This window comes from Vipera berus (assembly GCF_964194415.1).
Source record: "Vipera berus genome assembly, chromosome: 9".
Classification (NCBI taxonomy): Eukaryota; Metazoa; Chordata; class Lepidosauria; order Squamata; family Viperidae; genus Vipera; species Vipera berus.
The window spans coordinates 22,308,728-22,326,967 of NC_138212.1; the positions used below are offsets into that span (position 1 = coordinate 22,308,728).

The following is an 18,240-nucleotide window of genomic DNA, read 5'->3' on the forward strand; positions in this document are numbered from 1 at the left end:
TGGTCTAGAAGAAATAGGAACTAGAATTAAAATTGTTAGGAAAAAAGGTAAAAAAACGTTGGTGCAACTGATACCATCCTGATGTCTGTAAGTAAAGAACTGAAAGAATCTCTTATTGAAGGTTGAAGAATTGTTCTAAAACAGAAAACGCTATTCTGATGCTCCGTATTGAAAAAGTTTAGATTATGTCATCAGGCAGTTCGTGCAAATAGATGGAGAAGTTTGAAGCAGTAACAGGTTTTCCCTGCCTTGGCACAAGCCTTCATGACTGTAGCCATGAAATAAAGAGAAATCCATTGCAAAAATGCAGAGGCAGCCCTATGGCAACCATGTACGTCTTGCAAAGTGGTGACTCTCCCTCTTGTAAACTGTAACATCTGGACCCATAAGAAAGATGGAGGAGAAAATAATCAATGCCCGTTGCTCCAGGAACCCAAAACTTCCAAGAAACAAGGGGTTCAGGAAAATGTCAGTCACAGGTTATAAACTTCCTTTTCAACACAGTGAATTCCTAAACAGATTTAGCAATACCTCATTGGTTCTGGTTTCTTAATAAAGCAAAATATCCTTTCCAAAGTCGATGCCATATTTACATTGAAAAAAATACATCATAGAAATTTAATTAAATTTAATTTTTTACATTTCTAAGCATTGGTAAAATTATCCTCAGGCAGCCTCTCTTCAGCACTGTAGACCTCAACATGCCACTTCTTAAGAAGCTGCAAAAGTATTAACATACTTGTAGTGGGATACAATAAAGTGTCTAATATATAATGACAAATTGACTTTAATTGATTTATCCTTGACTGACAAAGTCAGGAGATCAACGTCATCATTCCACACCAAAGAAAGAGGCGTGACTTCATTCAGAGCAGGACAGGGCAGGAAAATCATTGTGTAAACAGAGAGCCTTAAATAGTGCCTTTTAACTAATGGCTGGCCCAGTTGAGAGAAGCCAATGGTCAGAGCATCTGCCAAGCACAGCCATTCCTGAACAGACCTCCCAATCAGGGCAGCCAAAGCAGAGCAAGGCTAAATTTACATTTAGAGTTAAGTTTAGGGTTTAAATTTAAATTTAAATTGTTCAAAAGAAACAGACCTAATAAAAAAGCAACTAGAATTGCATTACATATAAGAAAAACTAAATCTCTATAGAAATGCAAAAAAACAAGGATGAAAACATTATTGAATGCATTTGGATTAATATAAAGGGAAAAAGGAATAACATTGCCATACTATGTATACTACAAACCACCCAAGCAGAGGAAATAGATGCACTAATCAGTTAGCTAAGGTATGAAAGAAGCACAATACAATAGTAATGTGGGACTTCACCTATTCTGACATCAACAACACTCTGTAACAAGTGGGAGATCAGGCAAATTCCTTACAAACCTAGCAGACCACTTTGTCACTCAAAATGTAGAGGAGGGAATTAGAGAATCAGCTGTATTGGACTTAATTAAATGACAGAGGGGGTTGAAGTTGCAGGAACTTAAAGGAAGAGTTGCCATGTCACATTGGAATTCAACATAATGCAGATACAAGCAATAAAATAAAGTCAAATTAGTGTGCTAGACTTTAAGAGAGCTGATTCAATAAACTAAGAGGGAGTTGAAAGACTCCATGGATGAAAATCTTAAAGGGAAAACATTTCAAGAATTTTGGGAAACTTTGAAAAATGAGATTATAAAAGCCCAATCTAGCACAATCCCTCTGAGAAAGAAAAATAAGAGACCCCAGAAGAAACCAACATGACTGGACAAGGAACTCTCTGATAAACTGTAAGACAAAAAGGACAAATATAAACAAATGGAAAGAAGGACATATAACTAAAACAGAATATCAGCAAATAGCCCAAATCTGCAAAGATGAAGCCAAGAAAGCTAAAGCACAGAATGAACCAAGACTTGCAACAAATGATAAAAATAATATTAAGATTTTTTTTCAACATGTAAAGAAACAAGAAAAAAGTCAAGGGAATGATTGGTCTACTAATGGAGAAGATGACAAGGAAGTAACAGGCAGCAGAAAGAGAGCAGAACTGTTTAATTCTTTCTTTGCATCTGTCTTTACACAAAAGGAAATAGTCCAACCTACCAAAAATAGTACTGTAAAACACAAATTAGGAGTACAAAGCAAAATAGGCAAGACAATTTTTTTTAAATATCATATTATGTTTCACAGTAAAATACAAACTACAAAGCAAATAGTAGGACATCCTGGGGAGAGGAAAGTGAGGGAAAGGGAGAAAAAAAAGAAGAGATTGACTTCCCCTGTTGCAACAGAATAGAGTATTAATGTCAAGCCTCAACTTTTTACTTTTTCACAATAGTAAGGTAAAGGTAAAGGTAAAGTTTCCCCCGCACATGCGTGCTAGTCATTTCCCACTCTAGGGGCAGGTGCTCATCTCCGTTTCAAAGCCGAAGAGCCAGCGCTTGTCCGAGGACGTCTCCGTGGTCATGTGGCCGGCATGACTAGACGCCAAAGGCGCACGGAACGCTGTTACCTTCCCACCGTAGTGGTCCCTATTTTTCTACTTGCATTTTTACGTGCTTTTGAACTGCTAGGTTGGCAGAAGCTGGGACGAGTAACAGGCGCTCACTCTGTTACGCGGCACTCGGGATTCGACCCGCCAAACTGCCGACCTTCTGATCGAAGCTGGGACGAGTAACAGGCGCTCACTCTGTTACGTGGCACTCGGGATTCGACCCGCCAAACTGCCAACCTTCTGATCGACAAGCTCAGCATCCTAACCCACTGAGCCACCGGGTCCCTATTTCCACAATAGTAAAACTAGCCATTTCTTTAACAACAAATCAATCTAATCAGTGAAACCCAGAATCAAACTTTTATTTTTTTCCACCTCAAGCACAAAGTCCAGAAGCGGTCTCCATGTAGAAACGATGGCACTTGTATTCTTTTCTTTAGAAATTGTAAGATAACACCTATCCGCTTTAAATCACCAGGACCATAGATGACATCACAGAGTTCTGGAGGAGCTGGCAGATGTGATCTTGGAATCACGTACCATGTCTTTCAAAAATCCTAGAAGATCATTGGGGAACCACAGAGGACTGGAAAAGCGCTGATGTGGTTCCAATTGGCTCAGCCAATCTCAGTGTATACATGGTTGTACTTTGACAATAAAGGTTCATTCATTCAAAACATGGGGGAAAAATGAATCCAGAAAACTAAAGGAAAGGGGTTTGTCAAAAACAAATTAAAAACCAGGAAAAATTGCATTCTTTGACAAAGTGACTAAATTAGTGGACCAGGAAATGCTGTGGATATAATTTACTTGGACTTCAGTAAGGCATCTGACAAAGTAGACCACAACCTACTACTTGATAAGATAGAAAAATGTGGCTTAGAGAGCGTCACCACCAGATGGATTCGTAGCTGGCTGACCAACCACACTCAACATATAGTCCTCAATGGAACTACATCTGCATGGAGGGAAGCAAGCAGTGGGGTACCCCAAGGTTCTGTCTTAGGCCCAGTACTCTTCAACATCTTCATAAACAATTTAAATGAGGGGATAGAAGGGGAACTCCTCAAATTTGTACATGACACCAAGCTGGGGGGAGGGAATAGCCTTTAGAAGATAGGCTCAAGATCCAGAAAGATCTTGACACAGCTAAACAATGGCCCTATTCAACAAAATGCAATTCAGTGGTGAGAAAAGTAAGGTCTTGCACTTAGGCAGGAAAAACCAAATGCACAGGTATGGTGGTACCTGGCTGAAGAGCAGTAACTGCGAGAGGGAACTTAGGTATCCTAGTGGAGAATCATTTAAGTATGAGGCAGCAGTGTGCTGCAGCTGCCAAAAAAGACAGCACCGTCCTGAACAGAGGAATAGTATAAGGATCGCATGAAGTGTTAGTACTGCTTTATAAAACACTGTTAAGACCACACTTGGAATACTATGTCCAGTTTTGGACACCATGCTACAAAAAAAGATGTTGAGACACAAAAAACATTGCAGAGAAGAGCAACAAAGATCATTAGGAGACTGGAGACTAAACGATATGATGAATGGTCACTGGAATTGGAAATGTCTAGCATAACAAAGAGAAGCACGAGAGGTGACATGATAGCAGTGTCCCAAAGTTTGAGGGGTTGTCACACAGAAGGGAAAAATAAGAAGTAATGGATGGAAGCTTAACAAAGAGAGATCCAGCCTAGAACTAAGGAGACATTTCCTGAACAGTGAGAACAATTAACCAGTGGAACGGGTTGCCTCCAGAAGTTCTGGGTACTCCATCGCTGTAGGTTTTCAAGAAGAGATTGGACAACCATTTGTCTGCAATGGCATAGGATCTCCTGCTTGAACAAGAGGTTGGACTAGAAGACCTTCAAGGTCCCTACCAACTCATTCCTCTCTTGGAATAAATGTTTAGCCAAAGAGTTGTCAAACTAAACTTTTTGTGGAGCTCTACTGCCATCTTCTGATGTATAGAGGTATTTATTGCAACTTTCTCCTGTATGAGTAGAATGAAAAGTATACATAGTATTAAATGATGCTCAAACTGTAATGCCTGGATTTATTCTCCAGATAGTGCCTTTGTGCTGTTGCAACAATAAAGCTTTTGTTGAATAAAGCATGTGTTTCTTGAAACTGGATAAACTACCAAGATGCCGTACATAGGAAACTCAGAATAACAGAGTTGGAAGGGATCTTGGAGATCTTCTAGCCCAACCCTCAGCTTAAGCAGGAGATCCTATACCATTTCAAACAAATGTTGTCCAATCGCTTCTTAAAAACTTCCAGTGTTGGAGAATTCACAATCTCTGGAGGCAAGTTGTTCCACTGATTGTTCTGTCAGGAAATTTCTCCTTATTGCTTCTCTCCTTGCTGATCCATTGCTTCTTGTCCTGCCTTCAGGTGTTTTGGAGAATAGCTTGACTCCCTCTTCTGTGTGGCAACTCCTGGGTTTATTGGAACACCGCTATCATGTCACCCTTAGTCCTTCTCTTCATTAAACCAGACATACCCAATTCCAGCAAACGTTCCTTATATGTTTTACCCTCCAGTCCCCTGATCATCTTTGTTGCTATTTTCTGTATTCTTTCTAGAGTCTCAACATCTTTTTTACACTGTGGCAACCAAAACTGGATGCAGTATTTCAAGTGTGGCCTTACCAAGGCATTGTAAAGTGGTATTAACACATCACGTGATCTTGATTCTATCCCTCTGTTAATGCAGCGTAGGACTGCATTGGCTTTTCTGACAGCTGCAGCACATGGCTGGCTCCTATTTAAAGGATTGTCCACTAGGAATCCAAGATCCCTCTCATAGTTACTACTATTGAGCCAGGTACCACCCATACCATACCTATGCATTTGGTTTTTCTTGCCTTAAATGTAGAACTTGCTTTTTCACCACTGAATTTCATTTTGTTAGATAGGGCCCAGTTTCAAGTCTGTCAAGATCCTTCTCTATCTTAAGCCTGTCTTCTGGAGTGTTGGCTATTCTTGCCAGCTTGGTGTCGTCTGCAAATTTGATGAGTTCCCCAACTATCCCCTCATCCAAATCATTGATGGAGATGTTGAAGAGTACTGGGCCTAAAACAGAGCCTTGGGGTACCCCACTGCATACTTCCCTCCATGTGGATGCAGTTACATTGAGGACTACATGTTGAGTGCGGTTAGTCAGCCAACATGTGGTGATCCATCTGGTGGTGATGCTGTCTAACCCACATTTTTCTGTCTTATCAAGTAGTAGGTTGTGATCTACTTTATCAAATGCCTTACTGAAGTCCTTGGTGGAGCAGTGGGCTAATGCCTCAAGTAACACCAGCTGCCTGCAATTAGTGCAGGTTCGCGTCCCACCAGGCTCAAGGTTGACTCAGCCTTCCATCCTTCCGAGGTAGGTAAAATGAGGACCCAGATTGTTGGGGGCAATAAGCTGACTTTGTAATAATGCCGCTTGGGGGGGAAAGCCCTAATAAGCAGGCATATACATAGAATGAAGGCTATTGCTAAGCACATTGATTTGTGCTTTAAATTGTAAGCCGCCCTGAGTCTTCGGAGAAGGGCGGGATATAAATGGGATTTAAAAAAAAAGTAAATTACTGTATATCCAAAGCATTCCTCTGGTCCACTAATTTTGTCACCCCATTCAGTAAAGCAGGAAAAGGGAACTTTTGAGCTCCAAGATCTTGCTAAACTGCACATTAATTGACCCTTCCCACCTGTTCTGGCAAGAGAATAGAATAAAGCTGGAAGGGACCTTGGAGGTCTTCTAGTCCAGCCCTCTGCTGAAGCAGGAGAATCTATACCATCTCACACAAATGACTGTCTAGCTTCTTCTTAAAAACCTCCAGTGATGGAGTACCCATGATTTCTGGTGGCAAGCTGTTCCACTGGTTAATTGTCCTCATTGTCAGGAACTTTCCCCTTAATTCCAGGTTGCTTCTCTCTTTGCTGTTTCCAACCATTGTTTCTTGTCTTGCCCTCTGGTGCTTTGGCAGCACCGGTCTCGTTGGTTAAAGAATTTTGACTTGTCTGGCCTAGGAGAGCTTTTCCTGCTGTTGCCCCCACTCCATGGACCATCTTGTCCTGGAGATGAGGTTGGGTTCTACTCTTCAGGAAGAGCATCAAGATCCGGCAACGCCAACTAGCATGGGGATCTACTAGTGGTACACAAACCTGGGGATGGTTGGTGGTTTGAGGACACTCTGTCCGGCGTTCAGTATGCATATTTTTGTAAGGATTTTAATGGTCTTTTTTGCTTGCAAACAGCTCAGAATCTCTTATACAGTGAAATGGGGAGTGTATAAATATGATCAATCAATCCATCAAAATAATCCATTCCACTGCTATGTAGATTCAGTTTCAGCATCTTCACTATGTAGCTATTGAGATATCTCCTTTTGAAAACTGTGGAGAAACTGCTCCACATTGTAAGTTTTAACGTTTGATTCATGTATTGGGTTGTATACATTCACTGAAGATCTGTCACACATACAGTATATTCAAATATGTTACTGGTGATCAAATCACTTTAAATCATGAACTTACTAAGCAAAAGGGTCAGTAATTGCCCCGTAAATTAAAATACTTTGGTGCAAATCGTTTGAGTCAAGATGGCTTTATGTGCATACCAATTACAGGCCGCTAATTCTGTAAGTATTCCTTATACATTTTTCTGCAAAGGTGATTATATACTTACCATCTGGAGTGTTTAGCTTCAAAATAAGAAAAATATAACAGGTGCAAAAATATGCACACAGCAAAATATTTGGAAGCTGAAATTTCTACCAAAGAAGGTATTCCAATGTAATGTCTAAAAAACTGTCACAAGAAAATACACAGTACTGTTTGGCAAAAACAGCTAGTTGGTTTTGATTACAAGTTGAAAGAAAACACAATAAAGCAGAAGGCCTAATTTCTGCAAGGTATTAATTAGCAACTGAATTGCAGCCACAAAATTATTGTAACGCATGTGAGTTTACAACTTCCCACAGGACACTAAAGCCTGCATTACCTTGTATTTAATTCAGTAGAGAAACACTTGTTGAGATAAAGATCTTTTATTAATGTAGTCTGGGAACATATCTGGTCTGGACATGACCCACTGGCGGAATACAGTCACCTGTGAAGACTATTAAAGCATCTCTTAAGTCTTTAACAAACTCCCACTGATATTTTAAATAAAGAACGGAGTCTGAGGCTCCGGAAGAGCTGTCATCATTAAGAAAATGGCATTTACATGCCGAAACACAGAAGATCTACAGAAGATTCACAGAAAACGTTTCATCACATGGAAAGTATTCCTATGGAAGGAAGTTTCTCATGTTGTTAAACGAGTAAAAATTTTTGCAAATTCCAGCAACCAAAACCCATACTTCCATTCTTGTCAAAGCCGAACCTATTTTTTTTAAAATAAAAGGACCCTCTATGCGATTATGCGACACGGAAGGAAATATGGAATGAATGGCAGCCATCCTGGCCAGGCAGGGTGAAAGGGAATTATCTGGGGAGGGCAAAGCTTTCTCCTGTCCCGCTCTAGGGGATGATCTTCCTCCCCTTCTCCTAGCTGAGGGCGCCAGCGCTGCCCAAAGACGCTTCACAAAACAGGGTCACAATGCGTGCAGGACCTGAGCCACCAAAGGCTTGAGAAGAGCCCAAGACATTTCAAAGCGTTCTGACGACCGTTAGAGCTAGAAAAGCAGAGAAGCGCTTTCATTCAATGGGCTGGTTAAGGAGAGGTCACAGGATGTATTACTTTTTTCAGGTATTACCACAAAACCATGTGGTAAGTCATGTGGAATGTGTTGAGCGTGTACTCAAATAAATTATGCAATATGCCTGAGTTTCAGAGCCCCTGGAGCACATCACCGACTGCCGAATTCGGAGACAAACGAGGAAGTTCCCACCTGGAGGAAGGAGAGGCTGCCCGCCCGCCTGCCAAATGACAGCGAAAGCCGCCACTCTCAATCTGGGCTTCCTCGCAGCCACCCCGGGTGTCGGTACGAGCGCTGAACACAAGTCCGCCAGGCAGACTCCTCTGGCTTCGAAACAAAGGGCTGGAGTCGGGCAGCCTCCCTCCCTCCGTGCTGCCGCTCCTGCCCGATCCAGGCGCAGGGTGAGCAAGCAAGCGCCAGCTCGTCCCGGCTCAGTCCTCCTTCGGGGTGCCATTATGAGCCCCGGCTTTCAGACTGGGAATGCTGGCTTGATGGCCGCAGGAGCCCTGAGAGGACACGCCCACCTCAAAGACCTCGTGGATGGCCTTGCGGAAGCAGTGGAAGTTGTAGTCTATCAAGCCTGCGAAGAAAGGGGGAGGGGGTGGGAGGGAAGAGGAGACATCAGTTGGGAAGATCTCAGAAAACGGGAGGCGGGTGATACGGGAACTTTGCAAACTGAAACGTTGTGAATGCAATTGGCCCTTTTCTGAGCTCCAAAGGCATCATTGGGGACTGCAGAAGTTCTAAGAAGATGGAAACGACCTGTTTTTTTAAAGCATAAAATCTTTCCAGTTCTAAACATGTTGCATGCCTTCTTCATTCTTCTGCATCTTCCCACGGAAAACCACACGGTTTCCCACTCACCAGCTGCCCTCTTGCAGGGAAGCAGCCGTGCCCTTTCTTGCCCCTCACAGCATTTCTCCTTACCAAAAGTGACAGGCCTGAAAGCAAAAGGTGATCTCAGCCACGCTGCAATCCAGTGAAAAGGGCTCCCTCCCAGCCCACCGGCCGTTCCCCAGAAATCCCACCGGGGGCCAGACTACCCAGAGTTAAGCTGTGTTCGATGATCCCCAGGGAATTAGAGGAACGGCAAGCTTTTATAGACAAAAGCCCGAAGGGCAGCTTCATCCAGGCTGCCAGACCAGGATGGGTCCCTTCGTCTAGAGGTTGACTATCACGGCTTAAAGGCTGTCAGCCATGAAAACGCCTACCTGCCAGCCCTAATGAAGGACACCTGGCCCATTTGGCAAAAGGGAAACTCTTTGCCAAACTGGACCTGTGAGAAGGGCATTACCGGGGGAGGATCAAAGAGGGCGACGAGTGGAAGACAGCCTTCAATTGCCCCTTAGGATGTTTCCACTTCCGGGTCCTCCTTGCGGACTGCTGTCTTTGTGCAGCTGATAAACAAAGTGCTGCCTGAGCACCTGTGCGAGCGAGTGCCGGTTACCTGGATGACATCTTAACCTGCACCGAGACTATGGCACAACAGGCAAAACTGACCAGGCAAAGCTTCCAGGGATTTGCAAACTTTTTCCGCCAATTCATCCTCCCTGTCAGCCATTTGCTGAAGACTAAAAGGGAAGGGAAACCCCAGCCCAGCCAGCCGCTGAAATGCACAACGGAATGCCAAGCGGGGTTCGGAAAACTCAAGCGCCTCTTCGCAGCAAAGCCGGCGCTGAACACCCCCTTTGACATCCAGGCAGATGCTGCTGATGTGGCAGAGGGGCAGAACTCTTACCGAAAAAGGAGCCAGGGCCACGACAGCGCATAACTTACAAAGGCGCACTGGAGCGGAGCGCAGAGGGCAGTCTGGGAAAAGGAGGCACATGCAGGGCATGGGGAACTCCTCACTTGGAGTCGTTTCTTAGAAGGGAGCAAAACGCCTTTGGAGGTTGGACTGACCACCCACACAAGCTGTCACCCCAACAGGTCCGCTGGGCTCAGGATTTTAACTAGCTCAATTTCACCCTGAGATATCTCCTGGGGGGGGGGAAGAGATTTCTTGGCGGATGAACTGTCTGGAATGCCACAATGTAACAGGGAAAGCCAAACCTGATCCTGTCCCACCCATTGGCGGCCCCAGTCCCCACCAGAGCGCAAGCCAAGCGAAAGTCCCAAGTGGCCGGGGACATCCGGGCTGCCCTGGAGGAGGACAACGGTTTCCAGGCCGTAAGGTCGAGTGTACGATACAGGACGGTGTAGCCTGGCTGGGAGCCAAACTATATGTCCCTGAAAGTCGACAATGGATGGTCTTGCAGAAAAGCCACGATTCCAAAGCAGTGGGACATTCTGGCTTTGTCAAAACCCTGCAGCCGGTTAAGCAACAATTCTAGTGCTGTCATTGAAAAAAGGCATAGAAAGCTACATAGCTCACTGCCTCAGCTGCGCATCTGCTGAAAGACGGAAGGGAAACCACCAGGACTCCTGCAGCCAGCAGCACAGCCTCGTGCCCCGTGGAAGCCGCTCTCCGTAGACTTCAGAGCAGAGCTGCCCGAACCTTCCGGGAACACCGTAATTTGAGGGATAACCGGAAATTTATACGGCCACCCATTCTCAAGTGACTTTGGGTGGCTTACAAAAATTATTCTCTTGTAATTTATTATATGGCTCAGGTTAGGAAATTATTCTCCCTCCAATACTAGAACAATTATTTCACTGACTGCCAGGACAATGTTTAATGCAGTTTTAAAACCATTTCTCCAAAAGGAGTGGCAGGCAACCGTTTTGTGGAGCATTCCGAGCAGCCACTGCTTCCAATGAGCTGAACATCTGAAGCATTTCTAGTGCTGCTCTCTCCGATACTTGGAACACTTCAGGAATTCCAACTTTCACTCGCTAGGACGCAGCCAGCTTAGACTAAGTATTTCAGATGAGACTGTTTTGCCCTGAGTTTGAAGCACAGCCTATTTTCTATTTTGGAAAAAATAACATTACGATTGTTTTTAATGCTGTTGTTTGTGCTGCCGATCCATGACGGTAACAAAGATTGATTGGTTGATTGAACAAAATGAAGCTCTTTTCTTACCTTTGCGTTCAAAGCTCTCCTCTCGAAGGATACACACCAAGGCTAGAAATTTTGTCACTTCTTTTAAATATAAAACAGTTGTGTTGTTGAGTTTAATAATTGCCATAGATTCCTCGTCATATGCGCTACCGCTGCCATCTTCTTTTAACCTGGAGTAGGTTGAAGGAGAAAGACTGCTCAGAATACCTGAGACTTACGACTGAGCACTTAAATTTGATGCAACTCAGATGTCTCATTTATATTTAGGCAACTGCATAGGACTTTAGAACAAATTTAAAAATTTTTACAATTTACGACAAGTTCAGAAATCTATAGCTGCTTTTTAGCTTGACTGATCTACAAATATATTTAAATAGCCTTATATTAATATATAAAGTGAGTTTACCACCATACTGACGATCTCTATTATTTTTATTTATTCATTAAATTTATATGTTGCCCATCTCATCAATTAGGTCAGGGCTTTTCAATCTTTTCACCCCTTGTACCACTTTTAGGATATGGCAACATCCGGGTACCACCAGTTGCCTAGGAAGGTGTCAAAAACCTGATGACCCCCCAAAAAAAGGAAAAAAGTGATGGAGTACAGGTAGTCCTCGACTTACAACAGTTCACTTAGTGACTGTTTGAAGTTACAATGGCACTGAAAAAGTGCCCCCCAAGCCACAGCCGAGCAAGACACCTGCCTGCCCACCCAGCAGCGCTCTTTCTCCTGTCTGAGGTTTTCACTGTTGTGAGCATTTCTCTTGAGGATTGGTGGGGGGGGGTTGGTTTTTATTCCCCCCCATCTGCTGGGTGGTTGCAGCAGGTTTTGGTCACTTCACATGACCCCGGGAGACTCTGACCGTCATAAATATGGATCAGTTGCCAAGCATCTGAATGTAAATCACAAGACCCTGGAGATGCTGCAACATTCCAGCTGATCGGCACTTCTCCTGCGCTTAGCAGAAGCGTCAGGATCAGCGCCGAGCTCCAGCTGGAGCCTGGCACTGATCCTGGTGCTTCCGCTGATCCAAGAGCCCTGCAGCTCCAGCCGTCTCACGCTCAGGCTTGTGTGGTGCTGCCACCGGTTCAGCTCATTCCCCTCCCCCGCTACCACTTTTCTAGGATGGTCGCGTACCACCTGCCAGGTGCCAATGTACCACAGGTGGTACCCGTACCACTGGTTGAAAAGCCCTGAATTAGGTGACTCTCGGCAGCAGTCATATTTTGATACAAATACCTGTAACTATGATCGTGATGTGAGGCATACCAGGCTTTATAAAGACGCTTGCTCAGAATACTGGATAAAATTTTGTTGACAAAATTATGCCAACAATAAGCAAGGCGGCATAGCATTCCCCACCTTTTAAACTAAAACCTTCACAATTTTAAGATTATCTTGCATTTCTCAAAATATCCATGGACAGCAAAATATCTTCTTAAGCAGTTAGAAGTCACTAGCTTCTTTCGAGATGGTTGTTCCGTACTTCTCAAGTATTTACTTACCCATATATGCAAGAAACATCAATGACAACGTCAATCATGTCACAACATAGCTCGTAGGACTGCATGTCAACAGGGGAGCTGTCTGTTGCAATATAGATCTTGCTGACAACATCAAAAAGAAAAGCTTTCTCAATCCCCGAGTTCTTCAGGAAATGAAAAGACAGGTTTACGTTAAGATTACATCTCACAAATACCCACATTTGTCCCAAGATCTATTTCCTTTTATTTATTTTGCAACATTTTATTGTATAAACTAAGGAGGTAAAATACCCACTCAGTAGAAAGCAAGTATTGATCACACCACATATTTTAATAATTTTACTAGCATCCAATCCAAATCTTCAATGTACAAAGATTATTAGTTTAAAATGTCTAATATAAACCAAATCATCTGTTTAAGCTCAGCACGATTAAGCAGTCTCCAACCCACCTCTGCTTTGGAGGCAAAAGTTCTTCCCAAGATCTCTTGGTGTCAGTTTCACCATCCCCTAAACGGAAATCCCTCATTTGTTAACTTTCACGACACGATTTGCCCTTCAAACATGTGGAGTAATTAACTGCTACTTACCGATATAAAGATATTCAGCAAGTTTTCCAAAGTGGGCAGCTGTGGAATGAGCTTCTGCACCACCTTACTGAAGGCCTCAAAGATTGAGTGATCGTAGATGCTGGTCAAATAAAAGCTAAAAAGAAAAGAACTCTAATTACCTGAGTGCTTTCACATATTAGCTGCTCTTTGGCCGAAATAATACCACCACTGATATAATTTCCCAACTGGAATCTGTAGAAATTATTTTGCTTGTGTGATTCACGACTAACTAATAACTAACTTACTGAAACAACCTGGATCTGCACGGCACGTTAAACCCTAATCCAAATACACTGGTTAGTGCTTGTCTCTTTAAAAGCAGGCACTGGAAAAAAAAATATGAAACATCCACTAACACTTTCATTTCAATTAACCAATTAATAAACTGGTCAATATGTAAAGAAATGATGTCATAACCCACTTCAGTCCACATTTGAGGAAAGTAGGACTCTTGGAGACGAGATTTTCCAAGCAGGAACTTTTACTAAGAAACAGGAGATAGCAGGCATAATAGACAGGATCTGAAGAATCCCCTCACAGATCGATATTTTTAAAGTGTCCCCAAGCAAACCCCACCCCACGGTTCATTCGGTCAGTTCCGGATCAGCCGAACTCCCGGTGGTAAGCCCCTCGTGGGAAAAGAGAGATAACAGTCCGTTTGCAGCAGGATTGTTTCCACCCTCCTCAAACTTCATTCAGAGAAACAAACCAGATTCCAGAGGGTTGCATTCCCCCCCTTTCCCACCCCCTTTCCTAGTTGCCGGTAAGATGAGAGGGAATGCCTAGTGAGAAAGCAATTCTGCCCCCCTACAAGGCTTCCGCTGCTCCCCAGCCCAGCCCAGCGTGCACCTGGTAACCGCCATTCAGAAGCAGGTAACGCCACTCGCCTAAGATGCAGCTTTTCTAAGCCAGCATCAGCCAGATCGTCGTTGGCTCTCTGATGGACGTCTCTCTGAGTTTCAATCTTATGGTCGTCGGATAAGCCATCCACTTTGTGAATGAAAACCTCAAAGTTCATTTCCGGATTGATTTTGTAAGCTTTGGAGACGGTGATGTGCAGCCTGGTTAAGGCCTCCATGTAGTCGTCCTGCAAGGCAAACGGAGGGGCGGCCTGAAGCGCTGCGGGGGGGCTGGGCAGGGGTCTGCTCCGGCTCCTGGGGCCTTTCGGGGTCCCCCCTCCCCGGGGGCTGGTGGGGGGAAGGAGCCGGGAGGGGAGCCCGGGAGAGAGTGGGAGGCGCCGGGCCCAGCCCGGGGGGGCTTCCGGGGGGGGGGCTCGGCTGCTCCCCCCACCCTCCCCTCCCCTCCCCCCACCTGCGCGTCGATGACGTAGATGAGGGCGCCGGTGCCGCGGAAGATGGTCTCGTAGTCGAAGGCGGGGTCGAAGAAGTCCATCTGGCCGGGGAAGTCCCAGATCTGGAAGTTGACGAAGGAGCTGCCGGAGACGTCGTCCTTGTGGATCTGGGTGGTGCTCTCCAGGAAGAGCGTCTCGTTGGGGGACATCTTGTGGAAGACCACCTGCGGCACAGGGCGCGCGGATCAGCGGCGGAGGGGCAGCCCCCGACCCCCCGCCCCGAGCCCGGCCCGCCGCGCACCTTCTGGATCGAGGACTTCCCGCTGCGCCGCAGCCCCATCAGCAGGATGCGCGGCTGCTTGGAGGAGTCGCCGCCGCCGCCGCCGGGCCCCGCCACGCCCATCCCGCCGCCGCCGCCGCCGCCGCCCGCCAGCCCGGCCCCGTCGTCCTCGCCCGCCAGCTCGTCCTCGTCGGCGCCGTAGCCGAAGTCCTTGGGGAAGGCGTCGGCCGCGCCCAGGCTGCCCGCGGGCAAGGACGCGCCGGACAGCAGCTGCGCCGGCTCCTCGGCGGCCCCGAACGGCAGGGCGGCCATGGCGAGACCGGCCCCGGGCGGACGCTCGGCCGATTGGACGGCGCCGCGGCGGGGAAGGGCACGTGACCCCCTCGGGCCCGCCTCCCTGCCGCCCGGCGGCTTCCGGGCCCGGGCCCACGCGGGCGCCCCCTCCGGCCGGGCGGTGGCAGAGTCCGGCGCGGGGCTGGGGAGGCCTGACCACACTTGGATTTTAAACGGAGTCTAATAACGCTATTTATCCAAATAGACGTATAAACATAATTCTAAAGACTACTTTGTTACAGTTGTAATTGTAAAAAGGATGTTGATGTTAGATTTCTGTTATTTATATAATTTTTTGGTCGATTTACCTGTTTACAAAAGTTTACCTTACTTTACACCTATGCTTCTCAGCCTTTTATTAATCTTCCTTTATTGCCAAACCGTTTATTACTTCTACTTTTACATCCTTATTTTATCCATTCTTCCACCCAATCCTGGGTATGTTCCATCTTTTTTCCTAGTAATGGGCAGCTTAATTCTGTAATATTAGCAATTATTCCAGAATATGTTAGTATAACATTGTCACTGATCTATAACTTTACAATGAAAGAAACATGAGCATATTTCTATGGGGGAATGTGTAAACCTTTGATACCTAGAAATACAAGTAATCCTCAACTTAGTGGTAATTGGGACAGTTGCTGAGTGATGCGCTTGTGACTTTATGAATGTATCCTTTACCAAAGGGAATCTTTGTAGCCTGAGGTACCATCATTACCTGAATCCCACATTAGGTACAGCTACTTCCTCCTGGCTTCCCACAATCATAGTTAGCAGAAATTTCCAAGTCTGAGGACAGCAGGCAAGGCAAGTGGTTGCTGCCTGTTGGGGGAGGGAACTAAGGGGTGCAGATAAGGGTACACAAGAGGTACAGTGTGAATTGGGGAGGGTGTGCGAGAGATATGTAGGTTAGGAAAGGTGCACGTGGGGAGCAAAACTGGTCAGGAAGCACCAGCCCAAGTGCAGACTGGCCGGGCAGGCACAGGTGAGTTAGGGGAAGCCGGCAGGGGAGGTTGCAAATGGGTTACCTGCTTTGGTGGAGTGCTACAATCAGTTCTAAGGGTGGACCACAGGTGTGCTGGGGTGGCCAGAAGACCGGCTGTAACCATTTGCTCAGCCTGCAATGCTTATTTATTTATTTATATATTTTATTTTAATTCCATTTATATCCTGCCCTTCTCCGAAGACTCAGGGCGGCTTACAAGCTTGCAGAACAAGTCGCTCAGCTTTGCACAGAGAGGGGCCGGCCTGAACCACCCTCCAAGTAAAACAATGTGGGCCCCGCCAGAAGAACAAGCAAGCGGCAAGAGGCGAGTCTTTCCAGATCTTTTATTGAAGCACGCACAAGGCTCATTCTCCCCGCTTCTCTTCCTGCGGCGGTTCGTACTGGGCCAGCTGAAAAGGAGGGCGGCGAGGCGGTTAGTTTTTCCCCAGGCGCTGGGAGCGGCCCTCGCCGAGGCTTCTCCCGGGGCCGCCTTTACCTTGGCTTTCAGCTTCCGGTTTTCCTCCAGGAGGGCTTCGTACTTCTCCTTCATCTCGGCCACCTCCAGCCGGAGGGCTTCCACCTCGGGGTTCTCGGGCGCCGCGGCTCCCAGGTGGTGCTTCAGGAAGCTTCGAGGCCGGAGGAGTTAAGGGCCGTCGCGCCTCCCGGCCCGGCCCCCCCGCCCCCCTCCCCCATTCCCGGCCCGCCCCGGCAGGATACTCGAGGGCGCAGCTGGGCTTCTCGGGCTCCTCGTAGAGCGCCACCAGCACTGCAGGGCGAGAAAGCGGAAGCGGCGCTGGCGACCCGGCGGGCGGAACCGAGCGGCCCCTCGCCCGGCCCCCCAGCGCCCAGCCGCCTTACCTTTGGTCAGGGTGTCCATCACGCCGGACTTCTCCAGGTAGCGCCGGAACTGCTCCCGCTTGGAGTCGGCGGCCTACACCGCAGGGAGGGAGGGAGGAGTCAGCATTGCTTTCCCCCCCCAGTCCTCCAGCCCGGTCCCGGCGGCGCCCCCCCACCCCCCCTCCCCCTCACCTTGTAGTTGGCCATTGGCGCCTTCGGCTCCTCCCGCTGCGGCTGCTCTCGGACACCCCGCGCAGGAAACGGGAAGAGGCGTGAGCCGGCGCCCGCCTCTTGAGCGCGCCGCGGCGTCCGCGCGTCGCCATAGACACCGGCTGGCACCGCCCCCCTCGGCTCCGCCTCTTCCGCCGCCGTCCTCCTTCCCCCCCCCTCTGCTCTTCTTCGGGCCGGAAGAGCCGAAGTGGGGAAAGAGGGCGGGGCCTCCCTCCGTCCCCGCCAGGAGAAGGAGGCTCCGCCCACTCCCTCTTGGCCTCCTCCTCCTCCTCCTCTCCTCTTCCGCGCTCCCTTCCTTCCTTCCTTCCCGCCCGGCCGGACCCGAATCCGCGTAGCTGCTGCTTGGCCGGCTGCGTGACTCGGGACGTGAAGCAGTTTGGGGCGCCTGAAGGGGCGGCCCTGTGAAGCCGAAGTGTTAGGGAGCTTCAGCTCCCCCTCTTCCTTCGGGAGGCAGGAATGGATAATAATAATAAACCTTTATTGTCAAAGTACAACATGTGTACGTTGAGATTAGCTGAGCCTCCCCCCCCCCCTGCTCTCTCCCCCCAACACACAGTGGCAACAAACCCTCCATCCCACCACACCATGTGAACCAACTACACCACACACCGGCCTCCCAAGTCAATTCTGCATAAGTTCAGAGAGATTATGTCCCATTTAAAAGCCTAACAGCCCACGGATAAAAGCTATTTTTCAGCGTTCTGACCGTTCTATGACAAAAAAAAGCCCTGCTCCTATATCTCCTACCGGATGGTAGGAGAGTAAAGAGATACCGTCCAGGGTGTGAGTCACCCCTGAGAATCTTCCTCACTCTTCCAAGGCAACGAGCCCTGGCGATGTTATCCAGTGGTGTCAGGGAACAGCCCACAATGTCTTGTGCTGTGCTCACTACCCTCTGTAATACTTTCCTGTCCGCGGCTGTCATACCAGCATACCAAACCACAATACCATACGAGAGGACGCTCTTTATAGTAGACCGGTAAAAGAGG

General features: G+C 47.1%; 2 protein-coding genes across 2 annotated transcripts; both read right to left on the bottom strand.

The window, feature by feature from the left end:
• Positions 1-7,188: 7,188 nt before the first annotated feature.
• RRAGC (Ras related GTP binding C) lies at positions 7,189-15,192 on the bottom strand. The gene is made up of 7 exons (XM_081335324.1): positions 14,887-15,192; positions 14,606-14,809; positions 14,182-14,381; positions 13,274-13,388; positions 12,706-12,848; positions 11,218-11,366; positions 7,189-8,772 (listed from the first exon to the last, which is right to left on the bottom strand). The coding sequence occupies exons 1-7, from the start codon at positions 15,175-15,177 to the stop codon at positions 8,624-8,626; spliced, it is 1,251 nt and encodes a 416-aa protein (XP_081191450.1). The 5' UTR covers positions 15,178-15,192; the 3' UTR covers positions 7,189-8,623.
• A 1,315-nt stretch (positions 15,193-16,507) lies between these two features.
• Positions 16,508-17,409, bottom strand: MYCBP (MYC binding protein). The gene is made up of 5 exons (XM_081335329.1): positions 17,213-17,409; positions 17,042-17,114; positions 16,901-16,949; positions 16,680-16,809; positions 16,508-16,593 (listed from the first exon to the last, which is right to left on the bottom strand). The coding sequence occupies exons 1-5, from the start codon at positions 17,225-17,227 to the stop codon at positions 16,549-16,551; spliced, it is 312 nt and encodes a 103-aa protein (XP_081191455.1). The 5' UTR covers positions 17,228-17,409; the 3' UTR covers positions 16,508-16,548.
• Between the last annotated feature and the right edge of the window lie 831 nt (positions 17,410-18,240).

What these genes read in the sequence shown, in the direction of transcription:
- MYCBP (XM_081335329.1), bottom strand. An exon ending in GATGGACACCCTGACCAAAG is followed by an intron (nt 16,950 to 17,041) that starts GTAAGGCGGCTG and finishes CTCGCCCTGCAG; the next exon opens with TGCTGGTGGCGCTCTACGAG. An exon ending in ACCGGAAGCTGAAAGCCAAG is followed by an intron (nt 16,594 to 16,679) that starts GTAAAGGCGGCC and finishes CCTCCTTTTCAG; the next exon opens with CTGGCCCAGTACGAACCGCC.
- RRAGC (XM_081335324.1), bottom strand. Translation starts at nt 15,177, where the DNA reads ATGGCCGCCCTGCCGTTCGGGGCCGCCGAGGAGCCGGCGCAGCTGCTG. An exon ending in TGCTGAATATCTTTATATCG is followed by an intron (nt 12,849 to 13,273) that starts GTAAGTAGCAGT and finishes CATTTCCTGAAG; the next exon opens with AACTCGGGGATTGAGAAAGC. An exon ending in GGAGAGCTTTGAACGCAAAG is followed by an intron (nt 8,773 to 11,217) that starts GTAAGAAAAGAG and finishes CTTTCTTCGCAG; the next exon opens with GCTTGATAGACTACAACTTC.